At 40.2% G+C, this 21,952-nt stretch overlaps 2 protein-coding genes and 1 long non-coding RNA gene across 6 annotated transcripts in view; 1 reads left to right on the forward strand and 2 right to left on the reverse strand.

Moving 5' to 3' along the window:
• On the reverse strand, positions 1-16,693 carry LOC117768944 (long-chain-fatty-acid--CoA ligase 1-like). Of its 3 annotated transcripts, none has more exons than XM_034597459.1 (23): positions 15,824-16,693; positions 12,104-12,320; positions 12,036-12,072; positions 9,044-9,452; positions 8,597-8,711; positions 8,117-8,181; positions 7,569-7,670; positions 7,057-7,156; positions 6,764-6,939; positions 6,309-6,341; positions 6,152-6,203; positions 5,578-5,651; positions 4,865-4,942; positions 4,599-4,733; positions 4,247-4,381; positions 3,801-3,896; positions 3,527-3,599; positions 3,358-3,446; positions 3,139-3,255; positions 2,793-2,936; positions 2,525-2,629; positions 1,127-1,198; positions 1-970 (listed from the first exon to the last, which is right to left on the reverse strand). In XM_034597459.1, the coding sequence occupies exons 4-23, from the start codon at positions 9,236-9,238 to the stop codon at positions 830-832; spliced, it is 2,097 nt and encodes a 698-aa protein (XP_034453350.1). In that variant the 5' UTR covers positions 9,239-9,452; positions 12,036-12,072; positions 12,104-12,320; positions 15,824-16,693; the 3' UTR covers positions 1-829. The 3 variants fall into 3 exon arrangements, with proteins under 3 accessions (XP_034453350.1, XP_034453352.1, XP_034453351.1); XM_034597461.1 differs by lacking the exon at positions 4,865-4,942 and adding an exon at positions 5,046-5,123; XM_034597460.1 differs by lacking the exons at positions 12,036-12,072; positions 12,104-12,320.
• Positions 2,500-21,952, reverse strand: part of st3gal5 (ST3 beta-galactoside alpha-2,3-sialyltransferase 5) — a 27,968-nt gene continuing 8,515 nt past the window's right edge. For both annotated transcript variants that reach the window (XM_034597476.1, XM_034597475.1), the window contains exons 4-9: positions 21,530-21,739; positions 19,734-19,858; positions 19,276-19,462; positions 18,609-18,767; positions 17,960-18,355; positions 2,500-2,510 (exon numbers count right to left, since the gene is read on the reverse strand). In XM_034597476.1, coding sequence (XP_034453367.1) covers positions 18,098-18,355; positions 18,609-18,767; positions 19,276-19,462; positions 19,734-19,858; positions 21,530-21,739 — 939 coding nt within the window. In that variant the 3' untranslated portion in view covers positions 2,500-2,510; positions 17,960-18,097. The remainder of the gene's footprint in view (positions 2,511-17,959; positions 18,356-18,608; positions 18,768-19,275; positions 19,463-19,733; positions 19,859-21,529; positions 21,740-21,952) is intronic.
• LOC117768961 overlaps positions 13,859-21,952 on the forward strand; it is an 11,672-nt gene continuing 3,578 nt past the window's right edge. Inside the window, exons 1-2 of the long non-coding RNA XR_004615124.1 lie at positions 13,859-13,870; positions 14,693-14,696. This is a non-coding gene — a long non-coding RNA (uncharacterized LOC117768961). The remainder of the gene's footprint in view (positions 13,871-14,692; positions 14,697-21,952) is intronic.

The raw sequence follows: 21,952 nt of genomic DNA on the forward strand, positions 1-21,952 counted from the left end.
TTTTATTTACTTCTTTTAATTATTCCTAATATTTATTTCCCTATTCTCTTTCAGTTTTGTTCTTTTCTATGACACTCCTGACTCCACACATCTCCTCTGTTCCTGTTATAAACATAGATAAATTAGAAAAATCGCCCTGAGTGTGTCTGTCCCTGTGAACAGCTAAGTTTGTTTGTGCAGTTTCAATATGGCTCATACTAAAGAACACAACAGAAACAATCCAAGTATCCAATGTGGATTTCAACTCCAATTGAACAAATTTACATAGTGAAATACAATCTGACAATAACTGTCAAAAACCCTGAAATGTTCATGTTGTGATGTGTCAGGGTGTTTGTGTGACATAAGTCATCACTCTGACCCTCAGTGAAGTGTTCCCTCTTCATCCTTTAAGTTAGAAAGTGTGTGTGTGTGAGGTGCTGTGTGTGGTTCATTCCACAGAATTCCTGAGATATCTGATGCCACAGTGAAGAACTGTTTCCCTTTAAAATGCATCATTGGAGACGAGAACTGATCATAACTTCGGCAAAACCATTCAATCAGTGGCCGCATTTATTTTAAAGATAAAATCTACTCTGTTCCTCAAAGGTTTTGTGCGTTTTTGTTCAGAATGCTCTGAATCAAGTTTCATTAAAAGCTACATGACATCCTCTTCCTGTTGTTTCTCTTGTTACTGAGGACTGAGCAGGTGGATGACGCTCTTCCTTTACTTCCTTGTGTGCGTCAGCTTTTCCTCCTCCTTGTCCTTCTCCGACCCCCCTTCTTTCTTTGCTGTCCATCTGAAAACATGTTTGGAGGAGCTCTTGTGTCAGTGGTCTCCCCTCTCCTTCTACATTGTGATCCCAGCGTACAGCTCTTCTATCTGGGGTCTGAAGTGTTGCTGCAGTTCGTTCCTCTTGGCCTTCATCGTCGGAGTGAGAAGGCCGTTCTCGATTGAGAACAGCTCGGTGTGGGTGTAGGTGGCCCTCACCTGAGGGACACACACAAGTTGCCAGGTTGTGTTGGAGAGCAGGATAATGTTTCACTCACAGAAAAGTATTTCATATCTGATCAAAGGTTGTAAGAATGCTACAAAGACAGACACAGATATTTCAACTCTGAGCTGAGTTATGAGCCATTGTTTTACCTGCTCAAAGGACTTGAGGCCTCCTTCCTTTCCCAGTCGCACCATGTCCTCCAAGATGGCTGCTTTCACATCCTGTGCAGATGGGGGAAAAAAAGGGAGGAACTCATAATGATGATATCACAAGTTCTTTCAATCGACCTGCAGTACATGGGCTATGGTACATGATAATCTGGCCCAAGTCACAACACTAGTTCAGTTCTAAGCTCTTTTTCATTTATCTTTCAACTGACTTTTGCAGTCAGCTCTCAGGTTTCTTTTGGTAAAGAAAAAGTTTCAAGATTTTTCCTCTGTGGACATTTTTACAACAATTTACTTCATATATTGACATATTGAATTGTCACTGTCTCTAGGGATCTCTAGGCACCTCTCAATTCAGAGGGCTACGATTCAATTACAAAACGATTATCGATGCATCTCGATACAAAGAATTTCATTTCTATACATGATACATTTTTTATCACTGTGAGACTAGAGGTGTGCATCTTCACTAACCTCATGATTTGTGCTTTAAAAAAGTATTCTGGACTGTTACTGTTATTACAAGTGTGCTGTAATTTACAAAATAAGGTTTTCAATTTAAAATCAGACTACAACAGTGGTCCTCTGATGTTCTCTAATCACTCACACCTAGAGCTGATCTTTATAAAAACCTGATGAATTCATATTTATGTTCCTTGATAAAACGGGGCGTCGCTTATTCTGCTGCAACAAGGAAGTAAAAAAAAAAACCAGTGTGTGATTGTGTGTGTCTGCTCGTCTCTGTCGCTCACAAAATCTGATAACCACATGTATTTACTTCCTTGTGTACTTCAATCAATGGCATCGGATCATCAATCCGGATCGTTCCGGTCACTTAAACCCTGATGTCCTGGCTGTTCATGTCTTGTGTTGTGTGTAGCAGATTATCCACCATGTGCGCACAGTGTGCATGTGTTAAAATACATGTCTCAAACTCTTAAGCGAATCTACAAACACAAAGTAAACGTCAGTTCTGTTCAGGTCCTAATAACTTCTGATTAGTGTCTGTGTTTATTGTTAAAATGTAAAGTGAGCGCAGGTCTGTGGGAGAGTGGAGGGAGGACACTCAGAAACTGACACAGTAAAAGAAGACCTGTGCGTCTGTCCTGATCCTGAAGTAGCGGTGGTTATAATTATGCAGTGGCAGGACATGGCTAAAAAAAAAAAAAAAAAACACTTAAAGACTGAGGTACGATCTGGGAAGTTGAACCAGGTTCAACTTTTTCACCACAAGACGTGTCATGTAGCCTTTTTGACCCTTGTTGGGAATCACTGTTGTTTGTGAAGAGACAGAAATGGATTTACAGTGTGGATACAGGAAAACATATGTCTGCTGCTTGAATTCATTGTACACTAGAATTAAACTCTACTCAGTATTACCGCTCTGCCACATAGATCCTGGTAGTTGCCCTCCAGGCCCAGTGTCTTCTTGGTCCAGCCAGATAGGAAGTCAGGGTCAGGGACCACCACTGCTACCAGACATGCCTGGAGGTAAACACAATATATGAAAGTCAAAGTGTGGGTTAGCCTGTGTGAGCTTATGCACCCATTCCACTGACAAATTCTGAAGTTACAGAAATAATTCCACAAAGCTTTGACACACACACACACACGCACACGCACACACACGAAAATGTCCTCCACCCACCTGCAGGCTGTCTCCATGCACAAAGACCTGTGCCACTGCATCACTCCTCAGGTAGATAGTCTCGATCTTTTCAGGAGCAATGTACTCTCCCTGTGCCAGCTTAAAGATGTGCTTCTTCCTGTCCACAATCTTCAGTGTACCATTCTGGGAACACATTCACAAAGCATTAATGTCTGTACAAATACAAAATGTCAACAAGCTGTCAGAGAATCAAACAACTTAAAAATCGAGCTAAATGTAATGAGCTTTCATTAAGGTTTGTGTACGTATGTTTGGAGTGGAGTATAAAAAAGTGAGGGTGTTATAAAAGAATACACGAGTATGAACCTAAACTGCATGAACTTACTGGAAGCCATTTTCCAACGTCTCCTGTGTGAACCCATCCATCTGCATCAATAGTCTCTGCTGTCTTCACTGGGTCCTTCAGATAGCCCAGGAACACGTTTGTACCCTTCACACACACCTAGAAATCAACATGGAAACACGGTTGTGAACGACAAACATTACCATATATATATGTGAAAGACAGCATCTCTGGGATGACTCATTGGTCATGGTGCTTTACCTCTCCCTCTCCGTTTGCAGCCAGATAGTTCATCTCGGGCACATCCACCAGTTTGATTGAGTTACAGGGCAGAGGAGCTCCAACATGGCCTAGTGACGTGAGGTTTAGTTAAGTTCTGGTTCTGCTGAATAATTTACGTGTCATGGTTTACAAAGAAAAATACTCTTACCTGCGCTCCAGTCTCCTGGGATGTTCATTGTGCACCCAGCAGTGCACTCGGTTTGTCCATAGCCTTCATAGAACTGAAAGAGAGCACAAACTAAGATGATTATTATTCTTTAACAAGCAGAAGATATTGCAGTGTAGAGCTAATGAGGAGCATAGAATGATGTGGACCTGATTACAGACTCGATGGCAGAATGTTGTGATACGTTACAGAATTCCAGGAAAGATGACAGAAAACATGTGAAACAAGGACTCGACGTTGAGTGTGTGTTTGTTACCTGACAGCCTATTGCAGCTCTGAGGAAAGTGAGAACAACAGGAGAGATGGGAGCGGCTCCTGTGAACATGAGACGGACGCGACCACCGAGGCTGTCCTGTAGAGGACAGCAAACTTCATTAATGCTTGCATTTACGATGAAGAGATGACAGCAGAGTCACAACGTCAGCTGGAGTTACCATCAGCACAAATCTTATGCTATGAAAACCTCCAACTCATGCACACAATGCAGTATGAGACAAGCGCTTCAGATTCATTTTACCACATTTTTCTCACAAAAGGACAAATCACAGTGTAAAAGGGCTTACAAGTAAGGAACAGACTCCACTTCAATAATCAACTAAATCTAATAACTTTTTGGAAACTTGTATCATCCACCCGTGGACATGTAGGCGTTTAAACTGTGCAGTGTCAAACAGGAGTTGTAAATGTGCTGGTTCTGTATACCTGGACCTTCCTGAAGATTAGTCGATCCCAGATACTGTCTCTCCTCACGATGCCTTTCTTCAGCTCTGCCTCCTTTCTCCTGTAGGCAAACCCCAGCAGCCAGCGCTCCAAAGAGGTGTTAGCCTGGCCAAAGATCTACAAACACACAGACACACACAGCTTAGTTATAAGAAACAGCATTAGTTATATTATCATCATCCTCATTTAGGTCTCTGCTGCACTCGTGCAAAAAGCAGGTCAGGTGATGCAAGTATTGCTAGTTTTAAAATGTTAATATGAGCAATGTCAGACATTCAGCAGCAGCATGAGCACGGCTTTAACCTTTTGTGCTTACATCAGTGTGTCCACCTACCTTATCATACATTCTGTTGAGGACTCGGGGCACCGCAGGGAACACAGTCGGTTTCAGTGTGTTCAGGTCGTCTGTCAGCCGACGAATGTCTCCCTGGAAAAAGCCGATCCTTGCTCCATGGACTAACATCACTCCCTGTCAGCAAAAAGGGAGTGAGTGATGAGAGATGCAGAAGAGGAAAGTTAAGAGTGAGTGATTATAGAGAAGTTGTAGGAATACAGATTTATCTCGAACAAAGGGTGACAAAAGGAACTAAGAGATCATACCTGTGCTACTCTCTCAAACATATGAGCCAACGGCAGGAAGGATATGTGGACATTACTGGTACTAAAAGGATACCAACTCTAAAACATGTTCACACACATGCAAAGGAATACATGGACACACAGGTACACATACACACAAGAACAGACGGGGAGAGAAAGACATCAGTGATGATGTTTGTACCTCCACCACCCTCTCAAACATGTGGGCCAGAGGCAGAAAAGACAGCATCACATCCTCCGAGGTGGTCTGAGAGTATGACTGGAGAGAAAAGCAAAAGAGTTTATCAAAGCCCCTCACTCTATATCCTAAGACATGTTGGTGGTTTTCCCCTCACACCGTCTGACTTTCATTCTCTCAGCTCCATCTTGCTCTAATTGCTCTAACCTCACTTTTTCCATTTACTCACTCTCCTACCCATCTTGTGGTCCTGGTGGCCATTCTGAGTTACTCCTGGCAATTCATTTGCAGTTGCTAGCAGAGCAGTATCACACCAGGAGAAATGTTTATACTCAAAACAATGTGGTTTCTCCCTCAGCCTCCACCTCCTTAAAGAGGAGGCTGTGGAGGAGAGGACGAGGTAGGAAAGGAACCTGCCTCCTCCTTTGGATTAAATTGATCTCAAAATGCTTCTATTCCAAAGGTTAGAGCAGACAATTGTAACTGTTGTTCATTGCAACTTAAACACATTACATGTTTCATCAGCCTCTCTCACCTCTGTCAATTTGATGAAGGATGAGCAGTTGGACACAATATTCCTGTGTGTCAACATAGCTCCCTTTGGATCTCCTGAAAGTACAAACACACCTTTAGAGAGCAAGTATACATTTCTTAGGTATTGATGGACATTGGGATTGCTGCGGTAGTGTAGTGTTACTGGTGTTCTAGCACATACAGTTGACCAACGGCCAAACATCTGTTTGATTTCTTATGGACATAAAACTTGATAGGTACATTTTTGTGCATCAGTGGCAGCAGCCACGTCACTAATTATTAATACTAAGTCTGCAGTTATAAAATGTCAGCTCCGAGCAGCAGCAGAGTCTGACCCGAACCCAATAGGCATTCCCTTTTTTTGTGTCTGAACCCAACCCAAGCCTGATGCAGAAAATAAAAACTTTCCATGATTACAGCAGAAGCATGAAGCTGCTCATAGTGAAATCTTAAGTTACAGGTTTCACTCAGTAAGACCAGTGTTGTCATGAGTTTATTACCTGGTGGGAAAACGTCTACACCTTGACACAACTAATGGCATTTATTATGGGTGCTTTTCTCCATGTGTGTCTCACCTGTTGTTCCGCTGGTAAAGCAGATGACTGCCATGTCGTCAGGCTGCGGAGGCTGGAGGGATGGTGGTGTAAAAGGTCAAACAGTGCCAAATCACACACAACTTAATCATTGATAGAGATAGAGATCTTTTAACAGCCCACTGCTTACAGTACTTACCACTGGTTGGTGATGATTGGCTTTCCCGATAGCCTGCAGAACAGGAAACTCTAGTTAATTAAGTCAATATAGATGGAATATAAAAGGACAAAGAAAGTATAAAAACTGCAAAAAAGAAAATCTAACTAAAGAGCAGGAACGAAGCCAACACAAGAGGAAAACTAGCAAGAAAAAAGCTAGAACATTACAGAAGTATTAACAACAAATCAAAACTGGACAAAAACACAAATATAGAATAAAGAAAACAATAACTATACATGAATGCAAAGACAGAAAAGGTCTTAAGTTAAGAAGAAAACCCCCGGCAGGATGAATACAAGAACTCTAGAGTAAACAAAAATGCAGAACACTTCCGTATAAAAATCAGTAGAACAAAAGAAAAAAAATGAACATAAAAAAGAAGTGAATGAGGAATAAACAAAGACAAAGGGTGGGGACAGAAGTTGCCTGCTGACCTCCATCTCTTGCAGACTGAGGATGTGGATTCCAGCCTGTCGCCCCCTGCTGACCAGGTCGGGACTTGGTGTCTCCATTAGAACGATGGTTTTCACAGTGTGTTTCCTGTTCTTGGCACAGTCAAGTACCAGGTTGACTTTTTCTACCACGTCACACACAATAGTGTAGATGGACGCTGCAGAAACGAAAAACAAACCCATGTAGAACAATCACCAGCAGCTCTTAACCTACACTAAGAGACACATAAGAAAACGGAAGCATGTGTATTCAGGTGGTTGTTACTGTGGTTTACCTTTGTCCATAATGTAGGCAATGGCCTCTCTTCCCAGGGTGTCGTACAGAGGGACTGACACCAGTGAATATGTGTAACATGCCAGCTCAGTGATGGTCCACTAAAACCACACGCACATAAAACACACACACAAATGAAGATGATATGATGTTACATTTACAATAACAAAACACTGATATGAAGATAAATAGAAGAAAAGCACTTTTTAATTCTGTGTCAAGTGTGTGTGTGTGTGTGTGTACGTGTACTTTTACAGATATCTTTGTGAGGAGTATTTGGAGTCTAGAACCTACAGAGAGGACATTTTAGGAAAGTGAGGACTTTGGCCACATGGTCCTCACTTTCTGGCCCATCTTTAATGGGCTGTTTGAGGGTTGACTTGCTTTCAGGGTTAGGGTTGGAAGTAGGTTTAGGCATTTATGGTTTGATGGTTAAGGTCAGGGCAAGGGGCTAGGGAATGCATTATATCAATGAGTGTCCTCACTAAGATAGATGTACAAACGTTTGTGTACCTCAGGTCTGTTCTGAGAGAAGATGCCGATGTGGGGGTCGGTGGTCTTGGAGTGTCCTTTGAGAACAAATGCGGAACCCAGATTCTCTGCTCGCTCCTTGACCTAAGAGAGAGAGAGAGCACACACACACCTTATTATGTTACTGAGCTGAATAGCCTTTTATTTTAGTTAATTTGTCTTTTGAGATGGATTTTTTTGTGTGAAACACTTTGTAACCTTGTTTAGATAAGTGCTATGCAAATAAAGTAATTATTTTTATTATTCTAAAAGGCTTTTTCAATATTTTCACGTAAGAGGAAATACAGTTCAAATACAATAACAGCAAACAGGGGTCATGTTAGGGCAGCACGGTGGTTAGCCACACAGCAAACCGGTTTGGCCAGGGTCTTTCTGTGCAGAAAACCTCCCGCTGCGTTGTGCATGTGTGAAAGGCAAACCTTTCCACCTGCTTTATCAGTACCACCACCATGTGTCAACTGCTCCAGTCAACTGGTCCAGCTGGAGGCCATACTGTTTTTACAAGGCGAGCTGCTGTTGTTGAGTCTTACCTCTCCATATGACATCCATTCATAGGGCTGTTTTGGTTTCCTGGAGCCCAGACAGGCACCATTATCTGGAGGATGAAAGGAGAGACACAGATGGGGGAAGAGAGAATACAAGAAAAAAAGACAATGAAAAACAGAAAGAGTCATTTAACTTAACACATATCACCCATGTTGTGCACATTGCACACTCCTCTAGTGTATATTCTGTGGCTGACTGGGAAAAGTACATACTGTGTAGAAGTATTACAATGTTTACTTTAGAGGTAAGATGACGTGATGTAACCAGTAATGGCTGCCGACTCTAAAGGTTCACTACTTTTGGCAAAAAAGAATCAGCCTCCATGACAATAAATAAAGTAAACAATGTAATTCAAAACTTATACTAAGCACATTAACTTTAAACCCCTTGTATAAGGAAACATTTGTATATTTTCTGGACAGTAGCAAGTCTAAATAAATCACATCATGTTATTTGTAACTTACTGGAGACTCGGGCTCCTCTGAGGAAGAACTCATACATTGTCCTGCCGTCATCGTACACATGAGACAAGTGAGCAGCTCCGTTCAGAAGAGGTGATCTGCGTGCAAAATCTCCGCCCTGATGAAAGACACAAATGTTGGTTATAAACAATATTCATTGGCAGATTTGGCTCTTTGTAGAAAACTGCTTCAATTAAGCATGGATGACATAAAACTGAAATCTTAAGGCCTTTATTATAGTAGTAATGTTGTAAGACATAAAAAGCATCAGTATCACTATCCTGCATAAAATCTGGTTACGGCACGATCAATTTCCATACACTTTATATTCAATGACATTTCATTAACAACAGCTCAGTTATGTATTAATTGTGCCTGGAGCTGAACAGTATAACTAAGAGTCTAAACCAGCAAACTTTGTCAAACTTGACTGAAGCACTTAAAACTCACCGGAACCTCAACTGACTGCATGTGGAGGTCACAGACTGATGGGAGTGCCTTGGGGCGTGTTGCCAGGTAGTATGCAGTCGCAGCAGCAACTGCCCCCACACTAACAAGCACGGGGGTAGAGACGCTTCTGACGTACTGACGAACATCATCCAGATCTGGCAACCTCAGCCTCTGGAAGATCTCCTGGCTCAGCATGATTCTACTGGGGAGTGTATTTAAAGAGGAAGGGCCTTTTTGTATGTTTGCTTGGAGTAGTAGATTTGTGTGTGTGTGAATTTCACACTGGAATAATGGCTGCAGGGTGTGTTAGATATCAGCGAAACCCTCTGCAGGCCTCAGGAGGAGGTGGAGCTACACTGAACGCCCTGAGGTGAAGGAGTGTGTGGAGGGATGTAAGCCAGGAGAGGGCCTAGAGTGAGGAGGAGAAGACGGGTCATTCATTGGTTCCACAACACACAGACTACAGACATGCTAATGGCTCTACCTGGCTGCGATGGCAAAAATAAATACTTAAACCATAGGGATCATAAACTGTAGATAAAGATATGACATGATAGCTCCCAAAAAGTGAAGCGAAAGTGCCCCGACGGCCACCTGGTGGCTGGCTGCAGTATTGGATATAAATCCCACCTCCTCCATGTTAGTGAATGAGACATGGACCAAAATACAAGTTGAAGTGCACTTGATTTATTTAGTTATTTGATGGTATAAAAATGGGGTGAAATGACAACTAAGACTGCGATTGGTCAAGCACATATATTGGCGGGACCTTGCTACCATGGCTCCATCCCCCAATTGCCCCATGTTTTCCCTTCAAATGCACAAGATTGCAGTGTTCGTATCCGTGATATTTTGGCTTCATTTCTGGATAGTGGGGGGAAGTGGGGACCTTGTTGTCCATCTTTATATACAGTCTATGATAAGGGCCATGCTTCTCTGTAGCAAATTGCACAGCAAACCAAGAAGTCAGTTGAGTTATTTTAAGATCGATTTTGGCATAATATAGTCAAAATATTTCCCTCTGAACTGCAAACGTCAGACACATGGCATTACATTGAGTGGTTGTTGAGACATTTCCGTCTGGACAAAAGTGTTTCAACAGACCAACACACCTCCCTGCCAGCATGCTCGTATTGGCAGTAAAGAGAAATATACATTACTTTATATTAAAGCCCTACTTATACATTGGTTGGCCATTACAAACATTTCACAGGCATATTGGTATCAGCGTTTATGTTTGCAGATATCCGCCCATATCAAGTTTTTAATTTACAAAATAAACAAGTCAGACAAAATGTGCATTTATGTTTGTATTTTATGTAAACAACTATTTGTTTTATTCAAGTTATATATATTTGGTTATGTGTGGTTTATATGTATTTCCAATAACGTTATTGGTTAAACTGGAAAAATATAAATAGGGTTTGATAACCACCTTTTGCAGTTAATATTTTTTATACATATGTTGGCCGATATATCTATTTAGGAATGTTTTTTTTCTTTCCAATATCTGTACCGTAAAAGCCCCCAAAAATGTATGGTCAGTCAGTTCTAACTAATAGCTTTTTAGTTCCAAGCTCACTTTGTTTAAATGAAAAGTATCAATATATTAATGCTTTCTTTATTTCATTACTCCACTGCACACTCAAGGTCAACCACCAGCGTTGAGTACATACAACTCAGACCACAGAATAATCACACACACACACACACACACACACACACACACACACACACACACACACACACACACACACACACACACACACACACACACACACACACACACACACACACACACACACACACACACACACACACACACACACACACACACAGTGAGAGCGAGAAGAGGTGTTTAAGAATAAATAGATTAGAAACAGAGTCTGAGACGATGACCTTAGGCCAAGAGTTGGAGATAAAACTGAGACAACTCTGATCAAGCACAAACAATCCTCTGACTGACTGACGGGGATGAAGGGCTACTCTCGCCAGATTGATGGGGGCTGATATGTTGATTACATGTTGTAACAGGTAGATCATTTAAAATGAGAAAAAAAAGGGAGAATAGACTTTAAATAGTGATTAATATGTAAAACCTATTCTTGACTGATTAGAGTTAGTGTAATTAAAAACCACTACAACGTATATATTTTCATGACACCTTTACTGTAAAAAGACATAATATATTGTATAACCTGACTACAGATTTTCTTCTTTATGAAGCATGTTCCAAGGCTGCTGATTTTCACTACACTGAAGCCTCCTTTTGGGAGACATCTCCCCTTCTGTTGATACACTCTACACATATGGGCATTAGGCAGGTATGGATAAAATGCATGATGTGGAGACATATTTATACTTGATCTGAGACAGTTTAAAATTGGTCAAAGACAACAAATACAAAAGCAGTCCAAGACATTTTAAACTGTAAAATAACAGTGTGAGTGCACAGTAACATTTCCATCTTATGAAAGGGGCCTGTTAAAAATACAACATTGCCTGTGCATGTTTGCAATGCGTGTAAAAAAAAGGCACTGAAAATTAAGGTTATCTATTAGTTTGTTCATTCATTAAGCATATAAATGTCTGTGCAGAAAACAAAAATAACTATTCATACCATGACTGAAAGGTTCATGTTTTTTCAGTTTGGGGGGAAATTAGGAAGCAATATTATTACAGTCAGGTGGGTATTTATTCGATGTTATGATGCAGCCTCAAATCCCTAATTCCACAGTCACTGAGCCACCTCAACAGATAACTGCACATTTACCTTGAATACACTTCACAAGTTCCAAGCAGTAACAGAAGAAGTAGAACTAAGTAACACAGCTAACCTCTCAGACCTCTCAGCTGTAAAAACCTTTATGGAACTAGACCTGGCGCCTAGAGCTTTCAACAAACTACATGGAGAGAAGTCAACTTCAGTCTACTTCCACTTTCTATGAGCACCATACAGATGAATCTTCATCCATCCTGCAATATTCCTCACCTGTAACAGAGAGCAGCCAGGTGAAACAGCCGCTTTCCTTTTGCAGCTGAACATCCAATAAGAGCGACCTTGTGAGCGTCGGGTTTACTGCAGCTACAACAGGATGCACTGATATACTACTGGCACTAAACACTCCCACTGACTCTGTTACAAGGTGATGTGTTAACCTCTGCTAAACCACCAATCAAAAGGTCAGACTGGCTCCGGGGAGGTCTCTGATTGGCTAGTTGTGGCAAGACAGGCGGCCTGACGGTTTCAAAGACTTGATGTAAACAATTGTTTACCCTATCCAAAGACAAGATCAATGAGACAGTAAAGGTTGAGGGAGCACATTATTGTGAGGTTGGGATTTATCTATATAGTACTATTAAAAGAGTAAAACTGCAGTGAGCCTGAACACACATTTGTCCCTTTACACATCAGTATCTTGTGTCTGAGACTCTCTCAGATATACAGCTTCCCTGCAAAAGCCAGCAGGATAAAGCAGTGGCTCGCTCGGCTCACCTTTACCCCAGTGACCTATGAGTCCTGACCCGTGTGTGGTCAGCTGAGATGATTAGACAGAGTCAGATAAAAGCTGATCGGAGGAAAAACGCCAGAATAGAGATGGCGCCGATCTGTTTAACTCACTGCTGTTTCTTTACTTTACACAATCAGCTGAGTGAGTGAGTGACAAAGTAAAATGATTGATTCAATTGTCTGTGGATATTTTATGCTAGTCTGGATTATCAACCAGGCAAAAGTGAAAACAGTCTCAGGGACACCAACACCACCAGGTTGACTGTATCTCAACAATGTTCCTGTTTTAAAAGAAGAAAATGTGTTTGATAGTTTGCACAACTGAAGTAGAATAAGAATCTAAAACCAACAAACCAGAATGGCATTCAGAGTGCAAACCTCCACCAAGGCCCAACAGTCCCTCTAAATTCAATCAAGCCGCACCAAATTTCACACATATCAGTCCTTTAAATGTGCCAAATTTTTTCATGCAGATCCATAAATTATTCCCTGAGAAACTGAAAAATAATTCCTGGAGCTGCATGTGTAATCTTCCAAACAAACATACAAAACAACCAACAAACATAAAGACAGGGGGCGAAAACATAACTACTTGGAAGAGGTAATTATACAAGTTTTACTGAATCTTTTAGGACCTGTAGAGCTCTATGTAAACGTCTAGTGTTTATAACTTCAATATGTCGGATCATTAATATCATATAACTGCTTTTGGGCCCCAAGACCTAAAATGATCCAATATCTCACAAGAGTTAATAATAAATGATGCAAACTCAAAATGTGAACCACAGTCTTGCATTCACTAAAACAATTTTGTCATTATGGACACTGCAATACAAAAAAAAACATCTTGTGTCATTAGGTCATTTCAGTTCAGCTTCTTCGTTTCAGTGAGCCTGACATAGCTCCATTATCAAGCACCATATTTAGGCTACTGTAACAAACTGCATTATAAGTAATGTAGGTCCATTTCAGATAAATATCAACACTGTTGTCTCATAAATTTGTCTCATGTTCCCAATCAAATAGCTACTGGAGGAGATTTGGGTTTAAGTCACCCAGACCTGCTTCCCTCCTGCTGAACAGGTTCTCTCCTTTACTCTTTGCTCTGTCCCTCATTTTCCTTCCTGGCTTGCTTTCACACTTTTCTGTGTTCCTTGCCTCTGCTTCAAGTGTGCCCTCTTCCTTCTCTCTGGTGCGAGGTCCTGTCGACACAAGCTTGACCAATCATGTCTCATTGGCTTCACTTTTGGGAAGCAGTCATGTTGTCCATCTTCATATACAGTGTCTGGGCAGACCTAGGTGGTGACATTTCCTCAGTAATAGAGGTCCATTGATTTGCATTCAGAGGGACTGATAGGAAATTACACATAATGCATTTAAAGTTATTTTAAAAACCAAAACGATTCTGGGCTTTTGAGGAAAACATTCAAGGCTGGAACTCCATAAATCGCCCCCATATACCACCTTTGGCACGTTTTGAGCCCTTAATACTAATCAATAATCATGTGAATGCCACAGTCTGAGTTTTGTTACTGACTCTGTCTGGCCACAGTTTGCCGTCTAAGTTCCAGGAGGATTTTGGTCCATGTCACAAAGTAAAAGTCTCAAACAGGTTTCATGAACATCACAGGAAGTTCAGTGAACTTCAATGACTGCCACAGCACGAACATGCAGCAGACGTTATGTGATGCAGTCATGTCAACATGGGGCAGAATCTCTGAGGAAAGTTTCCAACAACCCAGTGGTCTATGGCACAAAGTTCTGAGAGCAAGGGGGGGACTACACAGTAGTAGGGCCTGGTCGCACATACCAGAATGTATCAGTGGCGAACCTTCACTTCCTGTCCACTTCCCTTCTGTGTGCTTCCTGTGGTGCAGCAAATCCACAGTGTGGCTTAGCATGTAGTTCAACATTGGTGAACTATGACCTTTGATATTCCCTTAGCATACGCGTATGTGTAGCCATGTCTTTAGTATGGTGTTCCTAATAAAGTGCTTGCTTAGTGTACATCAGTTACTGATACTAGTACTTCAAAGAGTACATCTTGAATACAGGCATTTACCAGTAGGAGAGTATTTTTCGCAGACGGAAAATGTGACATACTGAGTTCAGTGCTTGTACATTCTTAATCCCCTGAGGGAAGTATTTTCACATACTGTAAATACTCTATTACAAAACATAGTACTTTCTGAATACTACAACCCTCAGGGGATTGTGCATATACAAGTACCAAATTCAGTACCCCACTTTAAATACTAATAAATGATGAGTCCAGTTTATGTAGAATATGTCACCGCTCAGGCTGGCAAACTCTGCAACTCCATGTTACGCTCATGCACGTGCACTACCTCCCTCTGAGCAAACTGAGAGTCAAGCAAGTCGAGCTTAAGCCTCAGACATAAATGTTATATAGGAACAGCAAACAACCACTAAATAATCCCAATTGAACATCTTCACCTATGTTGCATGCACGTTGTTCTGCGTGCATGTGAAGCACGTGACTCGTTCTTAACCCTTTGAGCATGTGGAGTGTCCCGGTATGAATAACGAGCGCCACCACAGAGAAAGACAGAGGGGTGGGTGTAAACTCGAGGGGAGGTCCACCCAATGAAAGTAGGGTGGGTTCATGGATGTGAGCCAATCAGAGGCAAGTCACCTTTGACCTCAAAACCTGCAGTGTGCTCCTACGTACATGAGTCTGAAGACACACATGTACACTGTGTCCACCTGCCACACACACACACACACATGTAGTGGCTGAAGCTGTTTCCATTGACTCCGTGACCAAAACAAACCGCAGAGGAAGTAACGTAAATGACTAACTCCATTCAAAACGTTATCTCAGAGGAAACTCATTCATAAAAACTACAACTTGTCAGGAGCCATTTAAATGGAAGCTAATCACCTACTGACAGACATTACATGTGGAACATGAGCAGAAGCAGCTAGTTAACGGTCAAAGTGAACGGAATTGAATTCAAACAAATATCACTGGCGTTGTATTTAAGAACAGGCCACTTTCTGTAATAATTAAAGTCAGCACCGAATTAAAAAGTACGTAATTAGGAATATATCCGAATGTTCCAGTCACTCGTACGCGTGTTTTTGCGTTAACACGACACATTTAACTAAGACCGGTCTCTCAATACAATACCGTTATTTGTTTTTACAGTACACTTGCACATTTTGGTTTAACATGTACCATGGCACCTATTCTTTAGCTCATTGTGTTTAAAAACCGAACAATAAGTGATTCGTAAACTTCCCACCTGTTCACTGCAGCTCTCCCCGGCTTCTCCTTCAATATCGACCACGCGCAGATGGTTACACTTAAGAGAAAAATACACCACTTCCGGTTCAACGGTTTCAAAATAAAATGTACCCATTACACAGATGCTCAACTGACGAAGGAATAAACGACGCTTAAGCTACATAATAAGAAATACACTTTAATTTTTTGAAGAATCTGAATTAAATTATAAAACAACTTAAATGTTCCCAGGTAGTCTTTAAGGCATTTTAGAAATTTTCTTTTGCACTCAATTTTGAAGTTTAAATGTTTGTTTTCCAGTCATGGTATAAACAGGAGCATGCATTTACATAGAAGTGATGGATTGATCATTTTGCATTCGATTATGGCTCCACCTAAAAACTTGACACGAATTTTAGCAATAACTTTATGAATAAGGGCAACACTGAATGCAGCTTCTAAAGGACTGAGACAATATATGTCTATAATCTTTCTCCTGACTCATCAGATATGATGTGAACATTGACAAATTAGCCTGTTAGTTAAAGACTAAAGAAACACCAAGATAAAACTAAATGCACTTTTTGTTTGTGGCAAACTGTGAAACTAACACCAAATTACAGTAAATAAATACATAAACCCTGGACTTTATCTCCTTAGTAGCATTTTGTATTCTACTTCAGTTAGACAGATTTCATTATGTATTATTCTATGATCATCTTGCAATCACAGAATTGCTGTAACATAATATTAATCTTATGGTGGACCATGTATTGCTCATCATATAATATCGTGAGTCATCCTGAGATTCCCACCCCCACTGTACAATCCGCAGATCCAGGTTTCTACAGTGGTTTTCTGGTCGGCCGTCTTTCAGGCAGCTTTCTGTCTATGAAGAACAGTCTGTCTGTGACCTGAACCACGTGGACTCTCTTTTACACTTACAGTACATGAATTTCTTGTGGCACATTCAACACATAAAAGTTTACAGAATAAACCAACTCCTGCAAAATGAGAGCTATATTATATGGTGGAAAGAAGGAATGAGATGAATAAAAGACATAACATTAAAAAAACATTGAAAATGAACCATGCAGATACAAGTAAACCATTTACTCACAGTGTTAGAATACATTTATTTCCAGTGTATGTGCAGTGATAATAATAACAACATCCAACATAAGTGCAATTAATAGAAAGAGGTGAAAAATCACAAAAACAGAAAAAACATTGTAGAAAAAAAAGAACACAGCATCGCAGACCTTCTGTCTTTCTTGGAGCTTTTGTGTCGTCATGCAGATCGGTGCATTCATTTCATTCTGCTGGTCACGCACAGACTCATAATTGTCCATTTAATTGAAGACTAAGTTTCTTTTAAACTTTAAACAGATCTTTATATCTGATTTGTTTGATAATTTTCCCGTCCTGGTGTCAGTTGTATTTGCTCTTTGACACTTGTAACAAGAACTGACCATCTCGCTCGAAAAAGGAGCCAAATGAAGAGCTGCATGTTGTCAACTGACAATGAGGAAATTGAGAGCTTCAGGAATAAATCATGGATCCATAAGCATTTTAAAAGTCATCACATAAGTATGTGTTCAGCTGAAATATCATCAACTAAACGACAAACAATGAAAATTATACAAACTATACATCAATTAAAAAAATGAAAGATAAACTTCATCTTTTCTCTCACAGACCAGCTTTTTTGGAAGACGGCAAAATAAAGTTGCAAGTGTCAAAAAAAGTAGTAAAAAACACAAAAAAAAAAGTACCAAATTCAGTAGTGGGTGACCCCGTTCAGACCTGGTGTTAAAATCCGTCCTGAGTGCCACATATGGAGGACCATCCACTCAGCTGATGTCTTTAACCCACTACAACAAACCATAAGTATTTTTGGACGCCGCTGCATCTTTAACACTGACTGCCACATATTGATTTTGTATTTGGGTAAAAATCTTATTTCATTGTAGAGCTGCACATAATGAACATATTAACTCAGCCCCTCCCAACACAAGCACATTGATAATAGGCTGGATAAAAACAACATTTGGTCTTTACAAACAGAAATAACAAATTTATAAATCCTTCTGTGGTAGTTCCTGATACAGTAGGTGTCTCAAGGACCCACACAGTAGGTATTAATAATTGCCACAGATTTCAGACTTTATGCTAAGTTTTTCCTCTCATCTATTTCCTTCCTTCTCGCATATATGTTGGTCTTGTCGATGCTTTGTATTTATCCAGACAGGATGCACTCTGTTCTTGAAAAGCAATCGTTCTTACTCAGAGGTCAGCTCGAGCAGAAGGAGCAGTGAATCCCGCCTGTCAGGTCAGTGATGGTTCCCTCTCTCACAAGTCTCTGCAGGAACTCTGTCTCTCTGTCCACGTTGTGCATCTTCTGGTGCAGCATGGCACTCATGGGCAGGTGGTCGTAGTAGTGCAGTGGCGCCGCCTGCTGGGAGAGGTTGTAGCCAAAGCCTGCCAGGCTGACCTCATCGCACAACAGACTGGCTAAGTTCAGCGCAGAGACACCCAGGGTCGGCACATTCTGCAGACAAAAACACCCCCCCCCCCCCCCCCCACTGTTAGTAAATACATAAACATTATTGCCATAGTTTTTATTGGCTGTTTTTCTATTATTTAATCTTACATCTGTGTGTTTACATGTGTTTAAACAGAAAACCATCAGTAACACTCTTAAAGATATATAGCTTCTTGTCTGCTTCATGATTTCAATATATCAAAAAGAGAGACTTAGAGACAGAGACACAGACAGACAGACGTCCTTCCTGGTATGTTACCTGGTCCCAGCCCCACAGGCGTGGTCTGGGTGGAGGGTACTTCAGCAGGTCTATTGCCGTCTCTCTGATGACATGTGGGTTTAAAAGTCTGAACCTCCGCAGCTCAAGAGGGATTTGATTTGGAACCTTCTGCCAGAAGAATAATCTGTTCCACAGAGACTGCAACACAAAGCACAGGCATGTCTCGGAGACTGAGCCACCTTTGTCTGTATAAATAATTACTAGATCACATAAAAGTACAGAGGTTGGTCTGAATAGAGGTGGTGAGTCTAGTCTTTGAAGGTTATTAAGAAATGAGTTCTGTCTTTATTTGGCAACACTTTTGTGTGTATATAATACATGGAAACAATTTAAATCTAAAGCTATATATACAAGATTGAGGTGATTTTGTTTCCCTCCTATTTGCTCACGTTTAACATTGTAAGTGTTCTTTACAGCTCATCTTTAGTGGGCACAAGTTGTCACCTCCACTTTTTATTGCAGCAAACAGTCTTTTATAAAACAACCTCTGAACCTCACTTTATGCAAAGGTCCAAAAATGTACTTTGTGTTTCTGATCATTTGAATAACATCACTACAATAACAACACTGACGCTGCACAACAGGCTCAGCAATTTAATAGACAAGATTGATCTAATGAGTCCAAACAGACACACACTCCACTCACCACAGTGTGCTTGTTGATCATAGCAGACAACCAGCTGATGTCCACACTTTTATACACCACAGCAACAAACAGAGTGTGAGGGTCTGTATCCACCCAGCGGAGCGGCGTGCTTTCTGGGTAACTCATTCTGATGCTGGTTCGATTTCCAACATCGACACTGAACTCTCCCAGAGGACCACTGTTTAACCTGAAGGACGGGGACACACAGAGTTATTGATAGGCTGCTTTTGAATGTAATTTATTATCGTGTGGCTCTATTGATTCTGCACGACAGGAAGTGTCAGTGATAAATACAGATAACCAGAACTCAAGGCACTACAGTCAAATTGAAACTTGGATTCACAGCATGTTTTTTTTTTAGTCAAGCAGGTTTTTGTTAACTCAGCAGGTTATAGTATTAACACTCCTCTGGTCCTTGCTCCTTAATACAGTCATATCATTGTATTTATGTTTCTAACCTGATGATGGTGTCAAATCTGTCTATCAGGCGGCCGAGCTCCAGGCCTCTGAGAATGCCTCCATTCCCCACGACCAAACAGTGCCGACATTTATCTGATGGCTGAGCAGAGTGAGAGTTTTCCAGCTGTTCAGGAAAAAACACAGAGAGAAACATTAGATTTGTGCCTCCAAAGGTGCTTTACTGACATGTACAACGTACTGATGTTTTGTTTTATTTTTACCCAGAAGAGACTATGTACAACTAACTCCTGATCCTCTTTTGGACCTCTCTTGAAGACATATTTTTATAGTTGTGCTTTCTCAGGGATTCACCTTTCGTTAAAAACTTTAAACATAGTTCTGATCTTACCAACTATTATCTTACCTTCTCTTCTAATTATTCTATTTGATATTGTTTTTGCTCTTATCGCATCAATAACATTTCTTATAGATTTTTTCTCTAATGCTGTGCGATCTTCAAATTGCCTTGAATAGTTTTATGTTGTTTGCTTTCTTAACTTTTCCGATTGCTTGCATGCAATTTTTCATTTTAAACTTGTAAAGCATATTGTAACTGTGTTTTAAAATGTACTATATGAATATGATTTATTCATGTTATTTTTGATCTTTTAGTTGGCTGTACAATGTAGAAATCACCTTTCAGATAGAATAGAACAGAATGCCTTTATTGTCCTACCTCAGGTAAATTAGCCTCAACAACTCCATGTTTACTTAAATTACAGTTAGATGCTCCAATCCTTTATCAGTCTCTCAGTGACAAAATATTTAAGATCATTTTCCATAACCTGGTAAGTCCAGCTATATAATATATGAACAATGTCATCTTTAGGAATCCATTACACCAAGAACTGAGGCTGTTTTGACAACATAGGCCTGACCAAGCACAGTATGAGTGTGTTCCATATAAAATGCTCAGCGAGTGTGTTCACTCTTGAGATTACCTTTAACTGTGAGGATTAAAGGTATCTATAAATTGAATTATGACTCAAATTTGAAGTGTTTCAATATATCACGAAATCCCTGATGTTAATTATACACATATGATAATATTGTGTAAATAATCCAACGCCTCTTAAATCATTTCTATTTCTTTCTTTGTTGATGTTGTAACTTTCAGGGTCAAACTCCAAAGTAGTAGGCGTTAGTATTTTGTGTAATTTACTTTTAAAAAAATATACAAAACAATTGAAAATATACAAAACAATTGAATTGAATTAAATAAACAATTTAAAGACAAATTTGTCCGATATATGTCAATGTTTTCTATATGTATCACAATGGCATTGTTATTTTGGATCCTTTGGTTAATCATGTAGTCAAAATCGGATATTGTTACAACCCAAACTAAAATAAAACATAAAGACGTGTTTCATTTTTAAATTAAGATTAGTCATTCTGTAGATTAATGGAAAATGTAAATTCTTCTCTCTTTGTAAGAATGTAATCTAATATATCAAACATTACTGTTTTTATAGCCATATTTAAAATGTATCAATAATGTGAATCCACTCAAGCAATTTCTCAGTATCAATAATTCCGCTATGAATATTTGGATTAGTAAATTAGTATTTGCAGATTGTATTAATCGGGCTGGATCACACATCATCAATAACTATATATATATGACAGGAAAAGCTTTTGGTGAATTTCAGGATCTCCATTTGAATTTACTCCAACTCCATTCACATGGTCAGGAACATAAAATGTACTTTTAAGTAATTATGGATACCCTGACTATAATCATCAAATATAAACTAGATAAGACAAAAGACAGAGACAAAGAAGTTGTATTCACCAGCTTCAGAAGATCCTCTACTTTGCTGCGAACACCTTTTAACCCAAACGGAGGTGGATACAGGAAAAGCTGATCAGGTAGGGGCATGTCCTTCCACAAGAAGGGCTGAGTCACATGGCCTGAAGCAGGGAGTCGAGTTAACAAGTTCTTCCGAGTGTTGCCGGGACGACACTGCGCCTCCAGAACTTTGTGCACGTACTCATGCACCAGCTGCAAATAAGACAGAGGTTAAGATGATGACATGTAATTACACTGAGACTAACTCCAGAAACTGTTGTACTGCAACAGATCTTGCACTTATAATCCAAATAATTTACCTCAGGTTTCTAAAGGTCATTTTAGTTCACAGACAGTAACGTTGATATTAATCAACCATGTTAGTAATTAAGTACTTGCTATGTGAACGTGAATTTTAGTTGACAT

The sequence above is a fragment of the Hippoglossus hippoglossus genome, chromosome 10 (genome assembly GCF_009819705.1).
Source record: "Hippoglossus hippoglossus isolate fHipHip1 chromosome 10, fHipHip1.pri, whole genome shotgun sequence".
Classification (NCBI taxonomy): domain Eukaryota; kingdom Metazoa; phylum Chordata; class Actinopteri; order Pleuronectiformes; family Pleuronectidae; genus Hippoglossus; species Hippoglossus hippoglossus.